The 27,452-nt window shown below is 36.3% G+C and overlaps 1 protein-coding gene across 1 annotated transcript in view; it reads left to right on the top strand.

The window, feature by feature from the left end:
- Positions 1-27,452, top strand: part of RET (ret proto-oncogene) — a 159,968-nt gene that overhangs the window by 113,354 nt on the left and 19,162 nt on the right. The window contains exons 7-15 of the mRNA XM_031956379.1: positions 5,385-5,643; positions 8,295-8,420; positions 9,023-9,133; positions 9,938-10,057; positions 12,980-13,236; positions 18,141-18,288; positions 20,231-20,338; positions 25,129-25,343; positions 25,513-25,635. Coding sequence (XP_031812239.1) covers positions 5,385-5,643; positions 8,295-8,420; positions 9,023-9,133; positions 9,938-10,057; positions 12,980-13,236; positions 18,141-18,288; positions 20,231-20,338; positions 25,129-25,343; positions 25,513-25,635 — 1,467 coding nt within the window. The remainder of the gene's footprint in view (positions 1-5,384; positions 5,644-8,294; positions 8,421-9,022; positions 9,134-9,937; positions 10,058-12,979; positions 13,237-18,140; positions 18,289-20,230; positions 20,339-25,128; positions 25,344-25,512; positions 25,636-27,452) is intronic.

Raw genomic sequence — 27,452 nt, 5'->3', positions numbered from 1 at the left:
CTGAGGGCACATTGCTGTTGACTTTGTTAGGAAATGCAAGTGATGTTTGCCTACTGGCACTGGAGGGTAATTGAAATAAATGTTTATTACAGAGAAGGTGGAGGGAGGGAGGAGATGCCAGTGGCTGACCAGAGTATTGGACTCAGGTTTGAGGGCTGGCTCTGGAACTTGGTTACTTATGGGACCTCAGAGAAGTCTTCTAACCTTAGAGGTTACTACATGTCATGAAGAATATGGATGCTTTTTTTTAAATGGGCTTTTCTTTCAGGAATAAGCTTGGAGTCCCTACAAACATAGCAGTTCCCCAAATACAACTTGGCCTTCTCTCCTTAGCCTATCCAAAAAACTTAGCCTTAGTCTTCCATCCAAAATGTTCCTACATACATATTTATGTATATATGTATGTGTAGATAGATATAGATAGCTAAGGCTATATAGATATTTATCTGTGTAGATATAGACACAAACATCTATGTGTATGTGGATAAATAAATAGAATATGTTCTCTGTTGTATTATATATATATATGCATATGTAGGTATATGAAACACACACACACATACACACACACATATATATTTCATTCAGAAAATTGTTCAGTGCTTTTAATGACTCCAAATTTCTTCCTGAAAGAAAGACTTATTTAAAAATGTCAGTATTCTTCTGGAGATGAAGCGAGCTCCTGTAGGCTGTTCCTCTTCCTTCATATTAGTTGACATGTTTGTACCTATGTAGGTAGCTAGGTTGAACTCTTGAGCAATTGTGAATCTCACTTAAGGGTCTCCACAGCATTTGAAGGCTTGAGGAAAATAGTGTGATGTTATTCCCAAATAAGAACACTTAGAGAGTCTTATCATCTATATATAATTTCTCTTTGATTTGGACCTCAATATTGCATGCTAACAGATTACAATTAATAAGAACAATGAATCCCTTTAAATGGTTGAATTATTCAAATTATATTGTATCATTCCTTTGGGTTAGAACAATGACCATATATTAAATAATTATAATTTCGAATAGTGTGTATTCAACTACAAAGAAGCACTATATGCTAAATGATTCACACTAATTGGAACTATCAGGATTCTCCTTGCTGGTGGCAAATATATGTCATTCTGATTTAGATTGATGTTAATAAATTAAGCAAAAGGTTGTTGCATATTCCACTGATCTCTGTGCAATTCGAGGGGACCTAGGGAAGGCCTCCGCACTATGTCAGGGAGATCAGAGACAAAAGTCACTCTATAAGCATGAACATGAATGAGGCTACAGTTTTCCCCAGTGGAAAGAACACTTAAAGAGAGGAGATCATAGATTCAGTAACATATCACAGTATAGTTAATATGCCCTGGAGATCTCAGGAGAAATTTCGGAGCTCAGATCCCATCTTTCAAAGGGCTCTTAGTGGTCCCTTTCTGCCTCCCTTTTTCCTTTTTAAAATCTTGATCCAATTATCATCAATAATATCGTATTTCTTTTTCTTAGATACACAGTAGTAACTGTGAAATAATAATTTTCCAAGTACTCAACAGTCCTGTTTTGGCACCCTTGCACTATTTCCCTACTAATCAGATAATAATTTCCAACAATTGACATTTAAGCCATGCTTAAAAGTCCACAAATCAGTGTCCCTTCAGGGCATTGACCATCCTAGCTGGAAGTAATCTTCTCCTCCTCAAATATTCCTGAAGTCTTTGCTTGAATCTTTCATTTTCTTCTATCACATTCTATTATATACAGAGCCAGTTTTCCAGAGTCGAGCACAATTTTTTTGCATGTACAAGGTACTTAGTCAGTGTTTCTTATATGGAATGTGTTTTGTGATGGTAAAAAGTATATTATTATTGCCATTTTGGAGATAAGGAAGCTAACACCCACAGAAATGAAAGGACTTGCCCATAATTACATAGCTAATGAGCACTAGACAGACATTCTATCCCTAATCTCCTGGTATAGTGTCAGCAAGCTTTTCAGTACCACAAATTACTTCCCCCTAAAGTCTGCCTCTTTTTCAGAGGCATACAGCTATACCTGTTCTCCTCACACATGGACTTCAAAATCGTTGAGACTGAAGTAGAAGAGCCCTTTGATCTAGATCACCAAGAGTTATTTCACCTCTGCTTCCCCTTCCTTGTCCTGCCAATTTTCAGGCATGTATGAAAAATAAACTTATTAGAAACCCTGGCTAAAATGTAATTGGTTAATGTTTAACAGCATAAATAAAAATACAGCTCAATACAGATTATATTAATTTGTAATTTTCTAAGACAACACATAGCAATCAGGATCCATTTCTATTTGAGTTTGACTCTAATGTTCAGCTATGTTCTTGTTGTGATACTCCTTTTCTTCATAATAGACATTTTATAAAATATGTTTTGCTAGATTGCTGTTTCTTGCCCATGGTAAGAAATAGCAGAACTAGGATTCAAGCTAGTCTTCTGCTATCTCTTCAGCTACTTCTATTCTATAAAGTCTTTTTTCTTAAATCTTTTGTTTTAGCTTTTAGTTAGAAAGGATGTTGTGAATTATCTGGTCCAATTTCTTCATTTTAAGTGTTTTGCCCAAGATTACTTTTAGCTAAAATTTGAACCCAGATCTTCTGATCCTAAAATCCAGTCTTCTTTCTACTATATCATACAACATTTATCACCTTCATTTCTAAGTTCCTCCTTTCCTTCCCCCATCAAAAGAATCATCCCTTATAATAAAGAATAAAAGGATGTTGGTAGGGAGGAATGAAGAATGGCTCAGACAGAAAGAGAAAGAGTAAGTCAGAGATAGAGAATGGAAAAATCCAAACAGTTCATCAAAACTGACCAATACATCAAGCATGTAAAATAGTATATATGGCATTCTGTACTGATATTCTCCCACTTCTATGAACAATCTGGATTCTATTACCCAGCTCTAGTTTTTTCTTCTTCTTTCAAACATTTATATTGTCAGTGTACATATTGTTTTCCTGATTCTGCTTATTTTTAGTCTTTTTTATTATTAATGTTGCTTTTTTGCATTTGATAAGAGCTAGAATGCTTACTCAGATCTTGCTAAAGAGGTCTGAATATTTAGTAAACCTCTAAGCAAAATTCTCAAGATGTAACCACCACAGATTGTAGAATTTCTTGGCTTATTGAATGAATAAATAAATAGACATTTATTGAACACTTACTGTATAGAAAGCCATGGAAAAATATAAGACATCTCCTGCTTTCTAGGAGCTTATATTCTAATGAGAAATAGCACATATAGTGTGTTTTAGCTGAAAATCAAATGGAAAAGGTTCCAGGGTCCTTATCAGACATTAAATTTCTGTTTCCTTCTCTTTTCAACAATGAGAGAATCCAAATGTTGAGGAAACATACAGTAACAGATCAGATTTTATCCTCTCTTTTTTAGCTGTTTTTTTTTCCCTAAGGGAAAACATGATGACTTACTTTTCAGCCTCTTCAGAACATATGAAAGACATGTTACATTAGAATTGGGAAAGTATTAAAGAGGTTACAGACCCCAGCTCTCATGTTCACTCGGCTTTTCTCCTTCAGATACCTCTCTTATAGCAGAGAGCATGTTTGTGGCCTGTAGGGCCCACCTCAGCCCTCAGCCCTGGAAGAACATTGAATGGGTTAGTCACCAAATGCAAACAAAAAAGAACATGGAGTTCTAAATAGCAAGCAGGACATTCCATCAGCTGAGTCACCACCCACTTGAACCTGGAATGATGCTTTGAGTCTAAGGAGGTACTACTAAGACAAGTTGACCTTGGTCTAGATAGGTGCTACTTCCTTATGGAAGATGTTTGAAATGGAAGTACATTCCTTTGATGTGAAGTCCAAATTAGCACCCAGATGCCTTAGAATTAGCCGGAGTCAGGATAAGCAAAATTCCTTGGTCTTTATTCTTGGTCTTTAGGCATAGAAGTGAACAGGATGGACGCAGGATCTCCACGACCTTCCTTCTCTTCGTTTACTGCCAAAAGTGACTCTGGCTTCTCTTACTACACCCCCTAATCCTTCCCACAGTTCTCTATATACCAGAAGATTGAACCAGCACAGAATAGTGGGAAAGGCCATTTTCCAAGCATATGCTCCATCAGGCTAGAAATGTGCATCCCTTCAGCTAGTTTTTGAATTTCTACAAGAGTTGAAAGGGCCTTCAAGGGAATCTAGTCATAAAATCACAAGACTGTTTTTAATTTTTTTTCGTAAATAACAAACACTTCAAAATTTTTAAAAGTGCAAATATAAATCTATAAGAAACTATTCACTGCTGTGTCTTGCTTTTTTTTTTTTTTAATGTGGGACAAATAAAGTAGTGCCAGAATTAACCTCTTGTGTATCTTGTTTTCTGATGTGTATATTTTTTAATGTTGTACAGTAAGAGCACTGAACTGGGGTTAAGAAGACCTAAAATAAAATATATTCTCAGACACTTACAAGTCAAGTCATTTAACATCTGTTTGCCTCAGTGTCCTCAACTATAAAATGGAGATAATAATAGCACCTACCTCATACAAATGAGATATTTGCAAAGTGTTAAGGAGTTCTAGTTTTTGTTTTTATCATGATAGTTATATATGTGTCTTCCCTCTTCTTCCCATCATCTACATGCACATCCTGTCCTCCCTCTCCTCCCCCCCCCCCACATAACCTACTAGACTGTTATGACTATTATTGTATCTCCAAGAATAGAACATAAAATCTTGCTTGCAATAAAACACGTAAGGCTTATGTGTTCCACTTGATGATAAAAATTAAAATCTCTGACTCTCTAAGAATGCAATGGTATGTTACTATACCATAGAAAATTACAAATTTGAGAAATTCAGAGCAGCATGGGAAGAATTGTGTGAACTGATGCAGACTCCAGGAACAGAACCCAGTAGAATAATCAACACCATGACTATAGTAATTCAAATGAAGGCAACAGCAAAAGACAGCCAAACTGACAAACTGTAATATCCAAGCTTGACTTCAGAAAATGTGCTTTCCACGGCTACCTACTGGAATGGGGAAAATCTCTAGATAAAGAATATTGAATATGATGTTGTACATAGTCACTTTTGCTTAATTGTGTAATTTGTTTCTTTTGATGTTACAAGGTATCGGTAAGGAGGAATACATTGAGAAGTTACTAATGTAAAAACAAAATATATCAATTCAAAGTCTATATAAATAAGATGACTTTAAAGGTTCTTTAAAACTATCATTCTGAACATGATTTTTAGATTGTGGAAGTTACATCCTATATACACTTTAACATGTCGAGTACCGAGTTTTTTCTATCCTTATGAATTATAAGCAATTTTGATTATAGATAGTTAAATATTATTTCCAATGTTATGTAGATGTATAATGTTCTCATTTCTTCATTGAGCCTAGATTGGAAAAGTTTGCATTGAAAACTGCAAGGAGTTCCATGGAGTAAATATTACCTACAAACTACAGTCACTCAGTGTTAATTGCACCGCTCTGGGCATCATCACCACCCCAGAAAGCACAACAGGGAATCTGTTTGTGAATGACACCTCTATGCTGCAGAGACCGGAATGCACAGGAATGAAATATTTGGTAATTGCATCAGACAGACAGAGCAAGAAACAATCCAGAACAACATCTACTATCTCAGTAGAAGGAAATTGTAAGTATACTCCTGGGATCTTTGCTCTCAACTTTCTTTTAAGTACTTGTCATCTACCCATTCCATTCACATGACATTTAATCCCCCACTGCATTGTGTTCCAATTATTTATATTCCTGGAACTTCCCCAGCTGCATTATAGTTTGTCCCATGAGATTGTAAATTCCAACTTCAGCATCACACTCTGTAGCATTCTACATGATTTTGTGAATTTTAACCCAATATTTTCTCAGCTGTCTAGACTTATTTTTGTATTTTCCACAATCTTATATAAGGTACTGAATATATGTAGATTACCAAATGATATAGGCTACATATGGACTATCCAAATATTTTTCAACTGAGTAAAGTATTCAATAAACACTTAAAGTGTTCCAGTATATATTGAGTTAAATGCTAGGATTATAAAAATAAAAACAATATAGCTCTTGTCTTTAAGGAGCTTATATCTTAGGGGAGGCATGATATGTAAATATACAGATGTGTTTAAAGAGGTTAAAATCAAATGCAAGTTTACCTTGTGAGGAAAGACATTAGCAAGAGGAGGTAGGGTGGGGAAGTAATCAGAAAACGACTTTGGTAAAAGGTGGCACTTCAGTTAAGTTTTGAAAAAAAGCCAGACATTCCAGGTGTGGGAGAGGAACATTCTAAGCTTGAAGGCAGAAGAGGAAGAGTAACTAACAATTGGTAGGAAATATGAGTAGACCCTAGAAAGTGTGGAAGCAGATAATGTTCAAAAAAATGGAAAATTAAGAAGGGGCCAGGTTGAGGAGTTTATATTTAATTGTGGAGATAACAGGGAATCCCTGGAATTCGAATAGAGTCAGAAGATGGTTAGAGCTGTGTTTTAGGAAAATTCTGAAAGGGCTGGAGTAAGTAGACAGAGCTTGGGTCAGAGGAACCCATTAGAAGATTATTGCAATAAATCAGGCAATAGTTGAGATATGAGTGAAGAGAAAGTTATATATGCAATAAATATTTTGAAGATACCAACAAGAAGTTTTGGCAATTTATTGAATATGTCTGGTAAGAGTAAGAAAGTTCAAAATTTCAAGGGAAGGAAGTTCAAAACAAGTTTGGAGAGGGGAAGGTAATGAGTTCTGTTTTACATGTTGAATTTGAGGTGCTTCCAGGACATCCAGTATAAAATTCCTAAAAGCCAATTGGCTATGTAGGACGGAAGTTCGAGAGAGAGATTAGAGCTATTTATTTAGACTTGGGAGTAGGATTACCAAGTGAGAGAGTATAGAGGGAAAAGAGAAGGTTCAGAACAAAACCTTCTCTAATAAAAATGATATTATCTAATAAACATGATGAGGTTGACGATCCATTAAGATGACTAGGAATGAACTATTAGATTAGGATCAACTAGATCAGTCGACCTTGTTGAGTATAAGGATGATCTCATCATCAGAGACTAGAATAAAGGAGGCGATGATGAGTCAAGCAATTAGGAGGGAGGGGGAGAAGAAAAGAGGGAGATCTTGTCTATTGGCGTCATGTAAGGTATAGTCTTCTGCCTGAGGTGAAGGAAGAGATGATGTGGGACATTTGAGAAGAAGTTTGGGACTTCTACTTTGATGAATTGGATGGAGAAGCAGGTAGAGAAAAATCTTTAAACTCACCAGTCCTATAACTTCAGAGGGGTTCATTCATTGCGATCTGGTTACAAACTCATCATTCAGCTGATATTGCTGTCTCCCAACTTAACATTCCTTTGATTGACTTTCAGCATTTGAGGGTGGAATAAATATTGGATAACAGAAATATGCAGCAGGCCTAATCAAAACAGTTGTGTGACATCCCCTGGTTCCATTCAATAGTAAAGAATTAGGGGTGATGGAAGTCAAAAGTGGAAACAGTTCAAAATTAGCATTTTTCAAGGGTCTAAAGGGAAATTGGACAAGGGAGCAAAAGATTTGAGAAGAGATAATAGCATCATGTTGAACTGTTGAATTGAATGAATAGAATCCTTTTGATTTATTATTGGGAATACTTATCACAATGGCTGACATATAGTAGTCAGTATTTAAATGCCTTTTCTTTCTCCCTTTCTTCCTAGTGTGCAACATTATATAACATTCCATCTCATTTCTGATTTTTCACAGGATGTCCCACATTCTGAATTTCTCTTTTCTCACCTTTGCCCCTCTTAGAAGCTTTAATTTCCTTTGAAGCTTAGCTCAGACATTCCCTCCTTGATGAGGTCCTCCTGATGTCCTTAGTTACTAGTGCTTTAACCCCAGCCACACCCCCAAATCTTATATTTAAATGTATTTGGTATACAGTTATATGCTTATACATAGTCTCACTCAATAGATTGCAAGATTTTTGAAGGCAAAGAATATTTCACATTTCTCTTTGTATCTTTACCACCTAGATAGATGCCTAGCAAATGGTGTAGGTATTTAATGGATGCTCATTGGTGACTTTAATAGATCTTTTCCAGACATTCTCAATGGACTTGTCTTCATTAGAATATAAGTGTATTGGTTTCAGTGTCTCTTGACTTGAGCTTGATCAGTGCCGTTCAAGCTTTTGGAAGCTTGGTAGGCATGATTCTTGCTCTGAAAGACACTGAAAATCAAAAGACAGATTGCTAACTGGAATTCCACAGTAAGTTCCATGCTTTGTTTTTGCTGTTCTTACAGTTTTCCCTGAGGAGGAGGGCTGTCCCATTTCATGTGCAGTGAACAAGAGACGTTCAGAATGTGAAGAATGTGGTGGCTTGGGCACCCTGATGGGCACATGCCAGTGGAGACAAGGAGATGGCAAAGGTAAGCCATCATTGCGATTTTCATTGTTGCGCCAATCCAGTCAGTAAGCCAATTAACATTTACTGGGTGCCATGTTTAGGCTAAGTACTATATTAGATGCTGTGAGAGAGGGAGAATAAAAGTAGGCCATTGATTTTTCTTCATTGGTCTGATTATGAAAGGAACCTGGAGGACTCAGTATCTTTTACTTGTTCAAGGAAGGTTGGAATTTAAGTTGGGACACAGATGGAAGAGAAGACATTTTTATTTTCATTTCAAGAAGATTCCTTACAGAAATCTTGGGATAGAAAAGGAAGAGTTTTATTTTATTTTATTTTCCCTTTCCTTTTGATTCTTTGGAAGGAATTGAGCTAGCAAGCAGGAAAAGGTGGCCCTATTTAGCAGCAAAATGACAGTTATCTGTATCTTCCTACTAGAATTAGGAATTCAAATATAGGGATATCAAGAATTCTGGATTGTGGATAAGAAACATGATTTTACTATTCTTTAGCTGTACGACATTGAACATCTGTCCTAGAAGGCGACAAGACTATTTGAGATTCTTGGATTTTGGATAATTCTATGAAATAAAAGATGTCCAAAGCCATTTGTTCTGTTTCTAGGAATTTCCAAGAACTATTCGACTTGCACTCCAAGCCTCAAGACTTGTCCTGATGGCAACTGTGATGCAGTAGAAAGTCGAGATCTTCATATCTGCCCTCAAGATTGCATACGTATGAAACCCTTTCAGACCATTGTCCCCCAGAATATAGCCCTGGTGACCTTTCTTTGACCCTACATACATTTTTGCCCTTGTTTTATGCTTCTTCTCATCTGCCCCACCATTCAATCATATTCAAAATATATATATATATATATATATATATATATATATATATATATATATATATATATATATATATATATATATATATGGTATATTCAGATGGAAAAAAGTCCCTTCCCCCAAAGAGCTTCCAGTCTAATTGCAAGGGGAGGGGAGTGAAGACAAAGGTATGTGTATTCAGATATCCATGGTACATATATTGATTTCTTAACAGTTCACATGCTAATCTACCTTCAAAAGGCCTTCTAATATTCTCAATATATGTTGTATTTTTTTCTCTTGTATGATTTTGCTTCTCTCTGCCATGTTCTCCTCTCTTTTCCTCCCACTTCTCTGGAGCATATTAAGTCTCCTGAAGTCAGCATTAGTGTAAGAACCCAGAGACCAGGATGATATCCCTTGCTTTTAGCTTCCACTACCTGATCTTGAGTCAACTTATTCCCTCTGTGCCTCAGTTTTCCTGTTCTGCAAAATGGGGATAGCCATTCCTGTTATAATGAAAGCTAGAAGTGAATGCCTTTGGAGATCTCTAGAAGCCCAGTTTCTGTGTAAATATAGAAATGGCAACTTTGTCTGTGGTGAACCATCCCATTTTGTTGATTAAAGCCCCTCCCTATGTGCCTAAAATGAATAACAGAGCTTCCTAATCCTGACTGAGAAATCTGCATTTCTTGTGTCTGTGTCTGATTAGGGGGAGACATTATTGGTGGTCATGAGAGAGGAGAATGGAGGGGAATCAAGGCTGGATATGGAGTCTGCAACTGCTTTCCAGAAAAAAAGAAGTGTTTCTGTGAGCCGGATGATGATAAAGGTTAGAGGGAGCGGGTAGGGGAACTCTTTAACCCTTATAGGAAACATTGTCTTCATTACAAGTAGTAGCCAACTCTCAAAAGTAAGGATAATCAGTTCCATTAGGTGTTCTAATCTGGCAAAGCATTCAGGCCAAACACCAGATTGAAATGTTTGTTAATGTTTCTATATTAGCTGTTTGATATGTATTTGTATATATGGAAGCTATACTGATGCCTTGCTTTCTCACTTCCTTAACTGAATACTTTCTTCCTTCTCTTGAGCTTATTATTCCTTCTAGGGGAGATAGAGAAGTTTGATGGCCTCTTATTGGATGCTTCTAATCTACTTGTGACACATCAAATATTCATTATACTGATGTTCACCAAGATACCAGGAGGTCTGGTCCTCTGTCTACAATAGAGAATATATTTTTCATTAAATGACATGAGGTCAGAGCCTGATATATAGAATTCACTTAATAAATACTGACTTCTTCATACAATAACAATGTGTCTCAAATGCAAGGCCCTAAAATGTTCTGAGAAAAAGTTTTTATTTAAGCATGGTTTTTGTTGAGCATTCACTTTTTTAAGACCCAGCAGTTCATTATTAAGCTCTTTAAGGTTTATAAAGTAATATCCTCACAATACTGTGAGGTAGATTTGTAAATAGTCATTTCTCATTTTAGATCCCAGGAAGCTTAGGCTTGAACAGTTTCACTTCAGTTTTTTTTTTTTTTTTTTTTTTTTTTAATAATCGTGTAGCTTTTAAATGGCTGCTGCCTGGAATTTAAACCCAGATTTCCTGACTGCCAAGTTCAGCACTATTTCCATTATATCATGCTAACTTCATATGATCTAACCGGTGTTATAGCTTAAAGTTCAGATAGTAAATGCCACCAGAGGATAGAGGAGAAAAAACTCAGAGTCAGCTGAAGTATTTGCAAGAAAGTCTCATGGAGGACATAGACCTTGAGCGATGAAGCAGACTTAGGTGGGTGAAAAGCACCTAGATGAGAATAGGACAATAAAACCTGAACAGAGAGAACATTCAGAAGAACTGGCTATGTAGATTAGTCTGCTGATGTATTCCTGAGAAATCAGCACCCAAGAGTTTTCATTTCTTTTGGTCTTTCAGAGACAGACAATCATGGCCACTATGATAAAAAGAAAAAAAAAAAAAAAAAGGTCTAATAGGAAGGAAACCAGATAAGCAGGGATGACACAAGCCAAAATAATCTTTATTATTTTATCATACACACACAAAACTTAAAACCATGTAGCATCCCATAGTTTGATCCCAAAGTACAGTAAACTCAAATGCTGTAAATAAAATACTGTACCAATATTTTCTAAGCTATGGAAGCTCCCCAGGCTTCTTGTTGTATACATAAGGCCAGACTAGCATTTTTGTGTTGTTAAAGTGATGTTTCCTTACGGCCACTGGACCTTACAGTAAAAGCTTCCATAATGGCACCCAAATGAAGTTTGTTGTGTTTTTTTCATGGGAAGAAGATAATAGTGGAATGGGAGAAAGAAGGGAAAATTCCACTCCACAAATGTCTTTTTTTTTTTTTCTGGCTCCAAGATATTACTGACTGAACAGCTCAGGAATGTCTTCCTTCACCCTTGACTTTCCCCTGTCCCCACATTCTTTATTTTTTCTTTAGTTTTTGCACTATCATTGTGGAAAATGTGACATGATGCAAGAGCATGTGTGTGACTTTCACCCTCCAAATGTTTATGCACAATACATATTTTCACACACGTATGCACACAAATGAGAGAGAGAGAGAATTCATTTTACTGTGAATACAAGGCAGATCAGATGAAAGGAAAGAGGAGATGATGAACTAGAATTAACGTTTAAAGCTAGAAGGGAACTTAAAGATCTGATTATCCATTTTTTTTAATGTAAGAAAATGGCAATTCTTAGTAGTTAGGTAAAGTGTCCAGAGTGACAGAGCTTTCCTGATTCCCACGGCTGTGTTGGTTCCAATACAGTGATTCTTTCCTTGATTTAAATCTCATCTTATATACTAATCTGCTTTTTTGGGCAGCATATTTAACATTTCCTTAGCCTTGATTTTTCCATCTGTAAGACTGGGGAGAGGATCATAATAGTACTTACCTTTCAATATTGTTTAGCAAATGAGATGAGATGTTTCTAAAGTATTTTGCAAACCTTATAATGCTATGTATGATCTCTCCGTCTTTTTATTTATTTATTATTGGTTAGACCTGTGATTTTCATCAGTTTTCAATGAGGAAACTCCCTCTACCAAAGCAAACAGGCAGATACACTAGAACTTGCACAGAGTCACTAAGTATTTTAGAACATACAGGTTTTTTTCCTTTTTCCCTATTCATCTTGCTATGACTCATATTTTTAGAGATTTTTTTGGAGTTCTTTATACATTTGAAATATGAGACCTTAATCTGAGAAACTGTCTATAAATCCCCCCCCCCAATTTCTGGTTTCCTTTTGATCTCGGCTATGTTGGTTTTATTTGTACAGAAACTTTTAAATTTAGTACAATTGAAATTATCCATTTTATACTTCACACTACTTTTTCTCTCTTGTTTATTCATAAATTATTATCTTTTCCATAAGTCTGATAAGTAATATATTCTACGTTCTTCAGATTTTCTTGTAATATCCCCTTTCATATATAGGGGAAAATCAAAACATTTCAGTCATATGAAAAGAAATGCTCTAAGTCATTATTTATTAGAGAAATGCAAGTTAAATCTTGAGATACCATTTGATACCTATCAGAGAGTTCCAGGCACTCAGAGGCCACAAGGTCACACAATGTGAGTCAAAAGTGGATCTTTAATTGAAGTCAGAGTCTATACTCTCCCATGTCATTCTGCTTCTCAGAAGCCAGTTCTCTATACACAGCGTGTTAAATAAACTCTTTGCCCTTCCTTGATCACAGAACCGCTTTGTGATGAAGTCTGCAGAATGGTCATTGCCGTAGCCGTACTTTTCTCCTTCATCTTCTCTGTGCTGCTCTCTTCCTACTTCATCCGTCGCTACCACAAGAACTCCCACAAGCCACCCATTGCCTCTGCAGAGATGACCTTCAGGAGGCCTGCTCAGGCTTACCCCATCAGCTATTCTTCCTCCAATGTTCGCCGGCCATCTTTGGATTCCATGGAGAACCAGGTCTCAGTGGATGCCTTCAAAATCCCTGTAAGACTTCATGCAGGGAGAGAGTGGGCAACTGTGTCGGATCTGTGGGTTCTAGGTCTGTTCTGGGTTTTCTGTGCTTGGGATTTGGTTGATACAAAAAGAGGTCACAATTATAGAATTAAATAGAGGGAAAGAAACTCCCAAACTGCTCACTGGGGCCAAACCTCCATTTAGCCTGTTTTTTCTGATCTATGTTTGTTCTGGGAGTTCTCAGAAGGAAGTCTATGGGGATCATCATAGGATTCTAGATTTAGAATGCAAAGGGACTTTAGAGTCCATTTATAACACTTTACATATGAGGAAACTGAAATCCTAAGAAAATCATTAACTTGTTCTAAAACATATTAGTCAGGAAGGAGCTAGCTGGGCCAGGATTTGAATCCACATTCTTTGACTATAGAGCCAGAGCTATTCCTCTTGTGCTGCATTATCTTCCTAAAGACACTTACACATTATCTCTGGAAGATCTACTTTTTTTTGGCAACCCCTTCTTTTTGCAGTTGAGGAAATGAAGTATTTTGCCTAAAGTAGTAGAGCTAGTTAAAATCCAGATATGACTCATGGTCCAGTTTTCTTCCCATTGTACCACACTGCAACCAAGAAATGAAACCTAGTTCTTTGTACATCAATTTCCTTCCTATTGGAATAAGGCTTAGAGAATGATTTGGATTTTAACTTAAAATCCCATTGCTATGGTACTGTAGCTTCAGCTGTTCTAAAAAAAGTCTTCTGGTCCCACACCCCATGATACAGTATCAAACAAGACCTGTTCCAAAGAAACTACAAACTTTGGCTTTAACAAACCATCTACTGGGGAATCTGCAGCTCAGTCACTACTGCCATCCCCTCCTCTGCTTCAGTGTGTTATTACTATTCAGAAACAGGAATAATGCAAACAGTACTCATCTTCCTATCTTTCTTTGATTAATTTATTTGGGAAATTTCAAAAAAAAAAAAAGAAAACAAATTTGCCACAAAGATGAAAATGCCAAATTGGGCCCTGGTGCTTTCAAGACTAGTAGGCAAAGACACACTTAAAAATTGGATTTTATCTAAGCTCTGGAATGTTATTGGGAATGGAACCAACAAAGGACTATGATTCTAGGGGACACATTCCCTTTGTAGGAAAAACCCTAAATCAACAACTTCTAGAAATTTCACTGCCTTTAAATAAAAAGAACACAAGATTGGGAGTTAGGAGATTTAGAGATAGAAGAAAGGGACTTAAGAGAGAGACCCTTCTTGAGCCAACCCCTTCCTTTGACAGATGAGGAAATTAAAGCCAAGTAAGTCAAAGTGATATGCCCAAGTTTTAAATGCCTATTGTACTGCTAATTAGCTGCGTGATATTAACACAGCTGATACCCTTTCTTTGCCAGCTTCTTGATCTGTACATAGAAGATAATAATGCCAGACTTGCCTCTTCCACAGGCTAATTGTGAAGCTCTAATGAGACAATACTTGTCAATTATAAATGACATGGATTTAATGATTTAGAGTCAGCAGAGTGGTCTATCAATCTTGTCTTATTTGAGCATATAGTATCCTTCTGAGTCAGGTACCATATGGATTATTATAACTGTTTTATAGAGGAAGAAACTGAATAAGAAAGGTGAATTGGCTTGCCCATATTAACATAGCTTGGTTGGTATCTGAGGGAAACCTGAACCCTCATGCCAAGTCTGACACTCCTGTATATGACACTACGCTGTCCCTTCATGTAGAAGTGCTTTGAAAAATTAAATATGTTATATGAATGCAAGGGATTATTATTTTTATGTCTCCTTCAAGCTACTTAGACTTTCCTCCTCCAAGCTGTCTTTTTGGCCTGAATCACAATCCTGTGGAGTGGAGAGTGTTCCCATTTTATATCAGAAAACAGAAGCCAGTTAAAATATTATTTTGCTGTGAGCTTTGAGGATCTAGATTCATTGGTCTTATCGTCTGCCCACTGTCAGCCCTTCAGACTCCTTTACCTAGGTTGCTGTCCCCATTTTAGTTCCAGACTGGTTTGAGTCTGTGCAGTAGAAATTTGAGTCCCAGGAGACATTTGGTATTAGTGTTGTGCCTTGATCTGCCAAAAAGACAGCTGCTTGAGTCAAATACCACTGGGCAAGTTGTATAAATGGGTAGTGGTTGTTTTCAAATTAAAATTTAACTCAAGAATGTTTCAAAAGTCATTAAAATGTGGTAAGGTTTTCTACAAAGCCAGGAAAAAAATAGAATCTTAAAAAAAAGTTATTACAAGGAGTTGTATTAACAATGAACTCAGAATCCATTTTAGGACTTATTGAAAACACTTGGTCCATTCCCCACCCACCATGCTAATCATTTCTCTGTCCTGAAAGAGTTTTCATTGTTCCTATTGACGTAGAGGTGCTGCTTTCAAGCTGTCTCCCAAGTTCGATGTGCTTCCCATTGAAGTCCAAAGAGATTGTCAGTTTTTTGGAGGCACCTTTAACTGGAATCTTGTCTCTTTGTGGGCAGGGGCTGTAACACTTGGTGAATGGGGTGTCTTTATGGCACCATAATCTTTGTTTACTTGGATTTCTTGAGTGTTTTATACATCTCTCATCATTCTGTGATAGGAATGATTTGGCTTTTTTCATAATAGAGAACTGATTATCTATGATGAATTCTTCTAATTTATTGGATTTTTTTTTTTAAGAAAAAAAAAAGTTGAGACTGTGCAATAGGGTTGCACAAGAAAGGAAAATGTTGAGTATTGTTTGGGTAAGTGAACATTGTCCCCAGCTGCAGTAAAGTTATTTCCTTGTTCCTTGGAATAGAAGTAAAATTTGGTTATATAGTTAAATTAATCAAGCCTTTACTAACTGCCTTCTTTGTGTGAACTGGATGATTGAACACAACAGAAGGATAGTCTTTTGGACAGAAATCAAAAATCTGAAAAGAAAGTTAAAAATTTATCAGTAGAGAAAAAGCATGGTGTACTGTTGAAAAGTCTTGGACTTGGGGCCATGAAGGCCATATTTAACTTAGTTTTCAAAGCTTGTTAGTTGTGTGACTGTGGCCAAGTCAGGTTCCTTATCTCCAAAAAAGAAAAAGTAATAGCACTTAGCTCATGGGCACATAAATATTAAATAAAACAGTATTTATAAATGATGGTAAATATCAACTACTCTTATTAATGCCTAGCATTTGCACATACATGTATATGTGCATACATAGTCTATATTCATATTATACATCATTTTATATTCTGTATTTTACAGTTATACATGTATATGTATATCTATCTATCTATCCACACACGCATACCTGCACACACACACACGTATATATTGTGTATGTATAGATGCACACATACAGTGGTTTGTTTTTTTGGGGGTTGTTTTTAGTTTTGGTTTTGGTTTTTGGTGGCAGTGAAAGAGTGAGAGGTCCAGATCAGTGATAGCATACACCGTGTCAGTGTTACAAAGTCCTCTTATGGAAATGGCCTCCATTAATACACATTAAATCTTCTTTAACTCCAAATTTTAGAGTTGCTTGAGACACTGAGAAGTTATGTTTAAATGACCTGCCCCAGCTTCTGGAGCTAGTATGTGTCAGAAGTAGTACCTGAATGTTAGGTTTTGCTTGTCTCTGAGGCTAGCCTTTTATTTACTTTTCTCTCCTGTTACATAGTAGACAGTTAAAATATATCTACTGAATAAAATTGTAAATACCTTACAAAAGTAAGGAAATGGTAAGAGCCCCCTCAGTACCCTCAGTGAGTTTAAGTCACTGGGCTTTGATGAATTTTATCCATAAGTCCTGAAAGAGATGGCAAAAATGATTGCTGAGCTTCTTTGATGACTTGAAAAATGGTGGATAATCATTGATGTTCCATAGACCTGCAAATGATAGATGTTATCCAGTGCTATATGCAGAGAGCTTGACTTAGATTCATTTGATCATTTCCAAAACATATTGTTAAAGAGGTAGTTTTTGAATATTTGGAAAGGGAAGTGGTAACCATTGAGTACTATTGACTTCATCACAAATAGGTTCTGCCAGAGTAACTTCAGTTCATTTTTTTTAAAATTTGGGTTACTAGATTGAAAGAGGCAGATAAAAATTAAATGACTTGTCCAGAATTTATACAACTAGGAATATTATTGTATTATATATTTTGTATAATCATGCAGCAATATCATCCCTTTCAATTTGTCTATTGGTCAAACTTGACTTAAAAGAGTAGAAACTTAATTGGGCATTTCTGGCACAGAGATTATTTCTTTGCCACATTTCCACAAGAATTCAGAAAAATCTGTAGCAAAAGTGAGAATAGGGGTTGGGGTCTATGAAGATAAGAAAGAGACCACTTATAACCTGTACATGCAGATAGTAGAGTCTCAGGAGAAATCTGGTATCAGTGCTGTACCTTAAGTTATAAACCAGATGCCTGAGTCAGATATTACTAGGCAAGTTGTGTAAATGGGTAGTGGTTGTTTTCAAATTTAAAGTTTAGCCAAAGAATGTTTCGGGTCCAAAAGACATTAAAATGTGTGGTAAAGTTTTCCACAAAGCCAGAAAAAAATTAGACTGGTTAGAATTTGGGAGCTTCCCTAGAGGAAAGTCTTTGTTTTGCTTCACTTTTTGTAGATGAAACTCCCTTATAATTATTTGGTGTATGTACCCCTCATCTTGGATCCCAACCTCTTACCAAATTCCAGTCCACCCTAATGATTCCAATTTGAGTCATGCCTTTTAGGTAGTTGATATATAAAGTTACTGACAAAATTCTCTCTCCTCATATCAATGCTTTGGAAAGTGATGGGCAAGTTATTTTTAAAACTTTTAAAACATTTTGTTGCTAGTTATTCCATAAGTTTCTTTTCATTTTCCTATCATCACTTTATCCTTCTTCTCTCCTCTTGCTTTTTTCTCTCCTCCCAATTCAGGAGGATCCAAAGTGGGAATTTCCTCGGAAGAATTTAGTTCTTGGAAAAACCCTAGGAGAAGGAGAGTTTGGAAAGGTCGTCAAGGCAACAGCTTTCCGACTCAAAGGGAAAGCAGGCTACACCACTGTGGCAGTGAAAATGCTGAAAGGTACCTTCCTGGCCACACACTTTTAAAGATGTTGATTAGCTACCTACCTCTGACTATAAACAGACTGGTAGAATTTGGATGCAGGCCCTGCCTCTTTGCCAAGTGCCAGCAGCGCTTACTGAAGGTTATTTATTTATATTCTAACATTTCCTGATGAGAGGGAATTCAGATAGTGCCATGATGATGTAAGCCATAGTTTCCACTGGCCTGGGCTTAGGTCATGCAAAGAAACACCAAAATGCTTCCAGAAGGCCAGAATTTTTATTTTTCTACTCCTGTAGGGGGAATATACTTAGTTAAAATTAGTCATGTATACAGACAACTCTTGTTTGAAGCAGATAGCCTCCTCTTACAGAACCGCCAGGAAACTTTCACCATGCTGAGAAATTCCATTGATCAGGATTATTATTAAGTAAGGTGACATTGGCTGTGGTGAGAACAAAAATTCTCATTCCAGGGGAAATATTAAAAAGTATACTCATTATACTTCTCCCCCTGCAGTTTTCATTTGGTGGAAGATTATATTTCAGATAATGCATGTGATGGAGGTAGAGGAAAGTTTAAAAAGCAATCCACCTGAAGATTGCATCTGATTCCTACAGAGAAGCAAATAAGCTTCATTATTAAAATTACAGTTGTTGTAAGAGTCTTAGAAACCAAACATCTCATATATCCCTTACCTTAGAATAGTATAGTAGGGAAAATTTATTTCCAACACAAAAATAATCCATTATATGACATTTTAAGTAAAATGCTCAATGTCTTTATGAGTTTGCTAAATACCTCTAGACATTTACAAGTGATTTGAGTGATTTCATCATCAATAAAACAGGACTGAGTCAAAATGTCCAAATGGATGGTTACAAAACAACTGGCCTTTATCCCAGGTGATTTAACATTTGATTCTTAATGCAATTAGCTAGGGCAGAATTAATGCCAGCTGGAGAAAGATGAGATGGTATATGGAGAGCTAGATTTTAAGTGTACTGCTCTAATAAATTAGTGTGGCACTTACAGTAATTGCCCAGTTGTTAATGAATTTTTGTGGCACTCAGAGAAATCACCATCATAAATGCACCATAAAAACTTGTCTTAAATAAGGTCATGTTGGAAGGAGTTACAGCAACTGCTGGGACAGAGATTTGTGTATAGTTTAATTGGGGTTTTTGATTTTCTCAATCACCACCTGACTGCAATAGCATACTTGCCAAAAATGGATTTGGGAGTGGAACAGGAAACAATCCCCACTCATTTTCCCAGCATGATTTGTGCTATGGTAGATATGGTCACAGGGATGCTTATTATGAGGCAAGAGTGCTAGTTAAACATACAACTCCAGCATTTTTAGGCATTAAAATTACTCACCATTGCTATTTACCTTTCAAATGACTAATCCTCATGTGACAAATGAGCTCATACCTCACTTTCAATGGAGAGCCAAGACAAAACTCCCTCTTCCAGAAAATCCTTAAGCACCATCAACCTTGGAGAAATCTCTTCCTCTGGGTTTGAATCTGTGCACCTCAGAATCTCTGTCAAGCACACACTATGGATAAGGGAAAAATAGCAGGCAACATAGAAAATGATGGCAGAATTTTGAATGTTGGTAGGTTGGATGACAGCAGGGCAAAGCCTAAACATGGTGTCAAAATCTGTTGATTTTTCATATTTAGATCTTTCTCTGACAGTCATACAGAATGCAGTTGGGAATGAAGAGCTCCTTTAGACAATTTATTGTAATTAAAATATTATTAACATAAAGCATTGGTATCATTTAAGATTAAGACTTTCCATTATCAAGGTGAGAAGTCATCAAATACATGACTTTCAGTAGACTACCATACTATCATCCTGGGCTTGTAAGCAAGAATGAAACTGAACTGGATTGAGAAAGACCAGAGGTGATTGGTTTTTAACATACCCTGTTTCTAATGCTTTTCAGAAAATGCTTCTCCAAGTGAGCTCAAAGACCTGCTGTCAGAGTTTAACCTGCTAAAACAGGTCAACCACCCCCACGTCATTAAACTCTATGGCGCCTGCAGTCAGGATGGTAAGGATTTCCATAGAACCTGGTAATAAAACAAATAAGGAAGTCATACTCTTGTACAGAAACTGGAGATTTAAAACGACTTGGAAAATGGATTTTTAGCATCTTCTTTTTCTTGTACCATTTCTCTCATTTTCTCTTTCTCCTCTGCCTTCCTAATACTCCTTTTTTCCCTCTAATTACTTCCTTTCATTCTCTTACCTCTCTGATTATCTTTCTTCCTTTTGTCTTCTTTCTTCCTCTCAGGACAGAGAGATGCATCCCAAAAAATTCACTTGATTCATGGAGACCTAATTACTTTTCATGGTAACTTACAGTGGGCTTGCCTTTTTGAAACAAAGGATTATTTCATAATTTCATAATTTTTCAACAGCTCATGCTGCCTTATGGTGGCATTTGTTTTTGTCAGTATTTGGGTTGACTTTTCCTTTACCATGTATACAATGGGTATTTCTGTGTAGGGTCTATGGGCCTTCAATTTGCAAACACAAAAAAGCTACCTCTCCCAGCTGTGTTTTCATGGACAAAACTGCTATTTAGCCTTTCTTAGCCACATTTTGGATTTCCTTCTGGTATTCTATGGTCTGTAGGCTTGTATGATGTCAGTGCACATTTATAATTCTGTTTCTTGCAGAAACCAAAAAGTGGGCTGCATAGCGATTGGTGTCATTTAACTAATATTTGATATTTTATATAGTTGTAGGAAAATCCATTTATTAATTTCCTTAGAATGTTTCTGGTGAGAGCCTCTCTTCATGTAGTATAACATGATAATTTGAAATATACTTAGAAGAGCAATATACAAGAATGACCCATATCCTAGAACCAATCAATAAACATTTATTAAGTACTTTATACATACCAGAACTAGATATTATTACTATATATAACAGAATTAGTATATATTTAGCATTAGGTATATACAAATAAACATGAAATCATCCATGCTTTCAAGAAGCTTACATTGTTTTGGGGAAAATAATGTGTAAATGTACAAGAATAGACATAAGTATACAAAGTAAATAAAAGGTAAATTGGGGGAAAACTATGAACTGTAAGGATTAGGAAAAGTATCATGCAAGCCAGCATTTTAGCTAGTCAGAGAGTCCTTCATCAGAATGTCAGAGCCATCACTCATTATTTGGCGAGAGTGCCCATAGCATACTAGGGTTACATTCATCAAGAGTCAAAGAAATTGCAAGTAAAATGTTATATTTACCTTAAGAAAAAAAAAACATTTCATTCAATCATGGATCTTCCAAGCTTTAAGACTTTTATCATGGAACTATACCTTAGAAATCATCTTGTTTAACCACCTAGCTTAAAAATGAGGAAAGAGGCCAACAGATTGTCTGAAAACTCACTGGTACAATCTGTCTGAAGTTCTTTCTGTATTTGAGGCTGTCTTTGGAGGCCATTTTCATTCACTTAGTAAGAAGGAACAAATAATTATTGTATCTACTCCTTCTGATAATGCTTGAGGGAAAAATAACTCTCCAGGAAAAAAATAACTCAACTAAAGTATTTTCCAACTTGGCTGCAGCAGACCAGTCAACATTTTTAACCTTCCTATTTTTAGTTTTGGTGGCTCAATTAATGGTAGCCTTAGAAGATACCACTATGAGACTTTGAGATCTTTATTTACTATATAAGATTATGCTTTTATGGAACATTAGCTATTTATGGATCTCAAAGCATTTTTAAAAATGTGTTGATTTTTATTTTATTTTATATCACCTTCTTGTCAGTCAGGTAGCATTTATTAAGTTATGTACCAAGTGTCAGTTCCTGTCCTATGCATGGTCCTCCCACATTCAGAGAACAATAACTTAAAAGAAAATGTAAAAGGAATGGGGATGGGGCAGATTCAACAAAATTATAGAGAGAACAGTGATACTGATTCACAGAAGAAACAGATAAACAAAAGTGGGAAAAGAGGAAGAAGAAAGCAGAAAATGAAAAATAGGAAGTTATATTTCTTGAGGCAACTTTTCATCAATGTAACAGCTATAAATATTCTGTGCATCAGTATTTAAGCAGAAATATGCCAGTTGCAGGTCGTATGTACTCTGATGAATAGTGTCAACACTAGAAAAGGCTTCCCTAGAAACTCCAGGAAACCAAGTTTCTTATGCATCAAACAGGGGTTTTCCTGCACAGCTAACAGATTTATTAGCAAGAACTATGGAAAACTAAGTGTATCTCAGTGGAAGCAGGTATAATAGAGTAGCCTGTTATAATGAGCTAGAAAAATAATAAAGTATGTATATGTAATAGTTATTATTTATCTTTCAAATCTATCATATTTTTGTATACATACATGTTTATATACACATGTATATGTAGTAGTTATTTATCTCTTGAATCTACCATTTTTTTGTGTGTATTTGTATATATGTGAGTGCTGAAGAAAAATTCCAAAGTTAAGAAAAGAAGCTGTCCTACCCTCTATCAGGCAGAATTAATTATTCCCTGAAAAAATAGTAGCAGAATTTCAGGAGAAAAAACAACAACAAAAATTGAACACATAGTGGTAAACCATTTAGAAATTATGAAACCACCCTTTATTTCAAACAGGTTGGAAAAATGCCAGTAAGATTCAATAATCTGATAAAAGTAATTTGAATCGCTGAACAAAGTGGGTTTGGGAACTTTACAAAGAGAGAAAGGAAAAGAAAGGCATATTCTTTCTTCTCCCCTTTCATATACAAAGTCCATTGGGAGAGTGAGCTAGAGCTAAAACAAACAAGCAAAAAGAATAAAAATGATGAGATGTATAAAGGGACTATACAAGACAAAGGGGAAACTCATAGATTATGGTCACTGAAAATCCTTTTGCTCCTTTGTAGAATCTTTTCTTGGGTATAACTCTGCTAGACTCCAAGAGCTGGCACTTTTTATAGTTCATAGTTGATACTTAGCTCTCTCCACACTGAGGAGTCATACTTCCTGAAACAGTCTTTCTCCAGCTGATCGATAGTTATCCTCTCCATATTGTAGGAGTTAGGGACATAGTACACATCATGATCTGGAAAATCTGCATAAAATAATAAAATAAAATCTGCATAAAAATTTTTGATCCTCACTTGGGACCAGAGAAGTCTGAATTATTGTGTTATTAAAAATAAAATATGTTGATTTTGTACAATACTATACATATATTTTGTGCATTTCTGAGTTTCTAAACTTTTGTCTGTATCATCTGCTGGTCTTCATATGTTGTCTGCAGCTTTGGCAAAACTTCCCCCAAATTCCTGTTTAATTTGTTAAGTCAACCCAAGGTGTATCAGATCCATGATGGGGAAAGTCATGATGTGGAAGGAACAATTGGAGTTTGTTCTTGGCTTTCAATGCAAATGTTGCTATTGGCAATTTCTGTTCTTGTGGACACTGCTATCGATGCTGCTGGGGCTCCAGCTCTTCTAACCTTTGGATGTTGACATGATCAGCTTTGTCCCTGGATATCCAGTCATCCAAGATAGTACATAATGAACCTAAGAAAGAGGTGGCCATGTGTTCATAGCCTTCATAGGTTGGACAAGAAGGCAGATGAGGCAACTCAGGAGACAGAGATGTTTCCCTCTTCTTTTCTTAGGAGTTTTTCTATTTTCTCTCTCATCACGTCTCTTGCTCGAGACAGTGAGAAACGCTCAGAGCCTATAAGGAAAATGTGAGTCCAAGTCCAAAACTCTGATACTATCTGTGTGGCCCTGGGCAAATCATATAACATTTTAGTTACTCCTTAAGGTTATAAGGTACAGAGAAGGTCCCAACCTGGTAGAAGATTCCTCACCTGGGAGTTTCCTATACCAATGAAATCGAAGATCCAATAGCTATCCCCTGTATATGTTATACACACACACACACACGCACACGCACATATATAACCTTACATACATATATCGTGTATATGTATATATATATATATATATATATATATATATATATATATATATATATATATATATGTGTGTGTGTGTGTGTGTGTTTATATATTGTATATATACATATTTCAACATGCTTTCACTATCCTAGTTTCTCACTTCTGGGGTCAGAGAAACAAACAAACCAAATCCAATCTCTCTTTTCCAAGACAACCCTTTAAATACTTGAAGACAGAATCATATCCTCTTTGAGTCTTCTTTTCTCTAGCTTAAATGCTCCCAGTTACTTCAAAATATCTTCAGATAGCATGACTCTGAAGGCAAAGATCTTTGAGAAATAATATGGGTTTGGAGTTATTCTTGGAATTGGGTAAAATTATGAATTAGATATGAAGTTTGCTTGTGGTGCTCTCACCTTTATCTTTCTATGTTCTTTGTTCCCAAGTGCTCTTGTACTGTTCTTCATTCTTTTCTACCCAGGAGAAATGTGATTTAACATGTTCATTAATATTAAGGTCTTAAGAACTTAGTGTGTATAAGAACACTATTCTTAACATTCCCCTTCTTTATGTCTGTCTTTGTTTCTCTCTTTCTCTCTCTGTCTCTGTCTATTTTTCTCTCTACCCCCACACACACACGCACACACACACAACTTTCTAATGGTAAAATGTGTCTTTCAAGCCTTTTTATCCCTTTTAGTGCCTACTAGAATTCCTTATATTTAGTAGGAATTAAATTAATTTGTTGATTTGAGACATCGGAAGGACAATTCTGTTACATCCAAATCACATTGTAGGAACAACCAGACTCAATACATAGAGCCATCCTTGTTCTTGAGTGTGTAGATACCTGAATTCCTTCCATACTTCAACCACCTCCATAGCTAATCTGTGTTCTTTTGCCCTTTAGGACCTCTCTACTTGATTGTGGAGTATGCTAAGTATGGTTCTCTGCGGAGCTTCCTCCGGGAAAGCCGGAAGGTGGGACCCAGCTACATGGGAGGTAATGGCAATCGGAATTCTAGCTACTTGGACAATCCGGATGAGAGGGCACTGACCATGGGAGATCTCATTTCCTTCGCCTGGCAGATTTCCCGAGGAATGCATTATCTTGCAGAAATGAAGGTACCGTGCTTACAGACTAGCCTTGCTGGGTCTACAAGGAGAGCCATCCTTAAATATCATGAGTTTGTGCTTACCCCTCTTGTAATCAGCATTGCTCATCTCATCACATGTCATCCTGGATTATTTGGTATTGGGAAGTTTTTGTTGTTGTTATCTTTTTTTCTTCTAGCTGGTCCACCGTGATTTAGCAGCTAGGAATGTCTTGGTGGCTGAAGGACGCAAAATGAAGATTTCTGATTTTGGCCTTTCCCGAGATGTTTATGAAGAGGACTCCTATGTCAAAAGGAGCAAGGTAATTTAGGGATTGGTGAAGCTATTTAAGCAATGGCAATACTTGTCATTGGAAAAGTTTGTGTGATGATGGTCAAAATGTCATTCCCAGTATAAAAGAGATACAAAGATAGGTCTGATAATTATCTTATAAAGACCAAGTAATTCTAACACCATTAGACTACTCACCCCCACTTTAAAATGGGAGGGTTTTTTAAAATACTTAATCCTGTTTGCTGAAGATGATGTTTAATGGGCTTCCAATATTTTAAGATAACCTTGCCCAGGAAAGTCCAGATGGTTCCAAGACACAATCACTTGACCAATGAAATACTCTAAATGCAGGATGATTTAATGTATTTTGTATAAGGAAGGAAAGGAGAAAGACATTTTTGTTTATTTCTCTTATCCTTTTAAACTGAAGGGAGAAAAGTTACATTTTGCCTTTTAGATATAATCTTTTATTCTTTGCTGATCACAAAGAAAAGACTTTGAAATACATTCATGTTTCGTTTCCTCTAAATGTGTTTTCAGTTATTGTTTACTTTAAAAAAAATCATGATTTCTTTTGAAGGTCATCTAGTGCTATGTTTTTTTAAAATAATTTTCTTCTCTTCAGTTCTTCATCTTGAGTTTTTAGAGGAAAAGGTCATGATATTCTTTCTGTGTAATTATAGCTGTTAGCTAACAAAAAGCTGAAATAAAATAAACAAGAAGTGATGACTAATACTCAGTAGAAAGTGCCATGAAAGTAGTTCATAGGAGCTGGAAACTTTCCCCAAAGCAGGCAGCCTGAGGAGTGAAGTCTAGTCTGCTCAGATGCAGGTGAAAATGATGTGCTAGGAAGCTCCAGGCCTCACAAATATGCTCTCTTTAGTCCCAGTTGACTTATGGATTTCTAAACCTATACCAAATTCTCAGAGTGCTAGGCAACTCTCTTCTTTTCCATATTAGGCATATTCTAGTACCACCTCCTCACTCCTCATGTTCCTTGTTCTACTTTTTAGTTTCTTTTGGACAAAGATTGTAAGTGATAGACTGTGAGGCTAGATAGGGGAAGATTGAGGGAGTATACTGTCATCCATTCCACATTGCATTTACCTTTACCAATTACAGTTTCGATGTATTATGGGTCAATATAAAAGAATTTGGGGGTGGGGTTTGTGGAAATCACAGATGACTTGTGAGGACCAGCAGACAACACAAAATTTATAACCAAATACTTAGCCCAAATTTTATAAGAAGACACTGTAGACATTCCATAAAAGAAAAACAAACAAACAAAAAATCTAGAGGTAGCTAGATGGTGCAATGGATAGAGGAGCAGTCCTGAAGTCAGGAGGACCTGAATTCAAATCCAGCCTCAGACATTTAACACTTCCTAGATGTGTGATTCTGGGCAAGTCACTTAACCCCAATTGCCTCAGTTATTATATATATGTAATCAGATTTCTTCTCTAGGAGGAAGGGAGCCCCTAAAATTTTTTTGTGGATTTTCCAGATTGCAAGGGTGATATTCTTCTAATCCATGCTATGTGGACGGGATCACTGTATTCCAATTCCCTTCTTATTCTGATAAGTGGCAGCTAGACACAGGGAGAAGCCCTAAACAAACAGGCATATTGACCAAGTTGTTTTCTAGGATTTGGGCCTGAGTTTCCACATCTCTAGTACATCTGAGCCTCAATTTCCCTGAGTGACCTGACTAAGGACACACAATTTACAAATGACAGAACAAGAATCTGAACCCAGGTATTCTGACTCTGTCTTCCAGACTCCTTCCACTGTACCATGAAACTAAGCTTCTGAAGGATTTTGTGGGCTGGGAAAATTAGACTG

The sequence above is a fragment of the Sarcophilus harrisii genome, chromosome 2, assembly GCF_902635505.1.
Source record: "Sarcophilus harrisii chromosome 2, mSarHar1.11, whole genome shotgun sequence".
In the NCBI taxonomy this organism is placed as follows: domain Eukaryota; kingdom Metazoa; phylum Chordata; class Mammalia; order Dasyuromorphia; family Dasyuridae; genus Sarcophilus; species Sarcophilus harrisii.
This window is presented reverse-complemented; position numbering and strand designations above follow the sequence as displayed.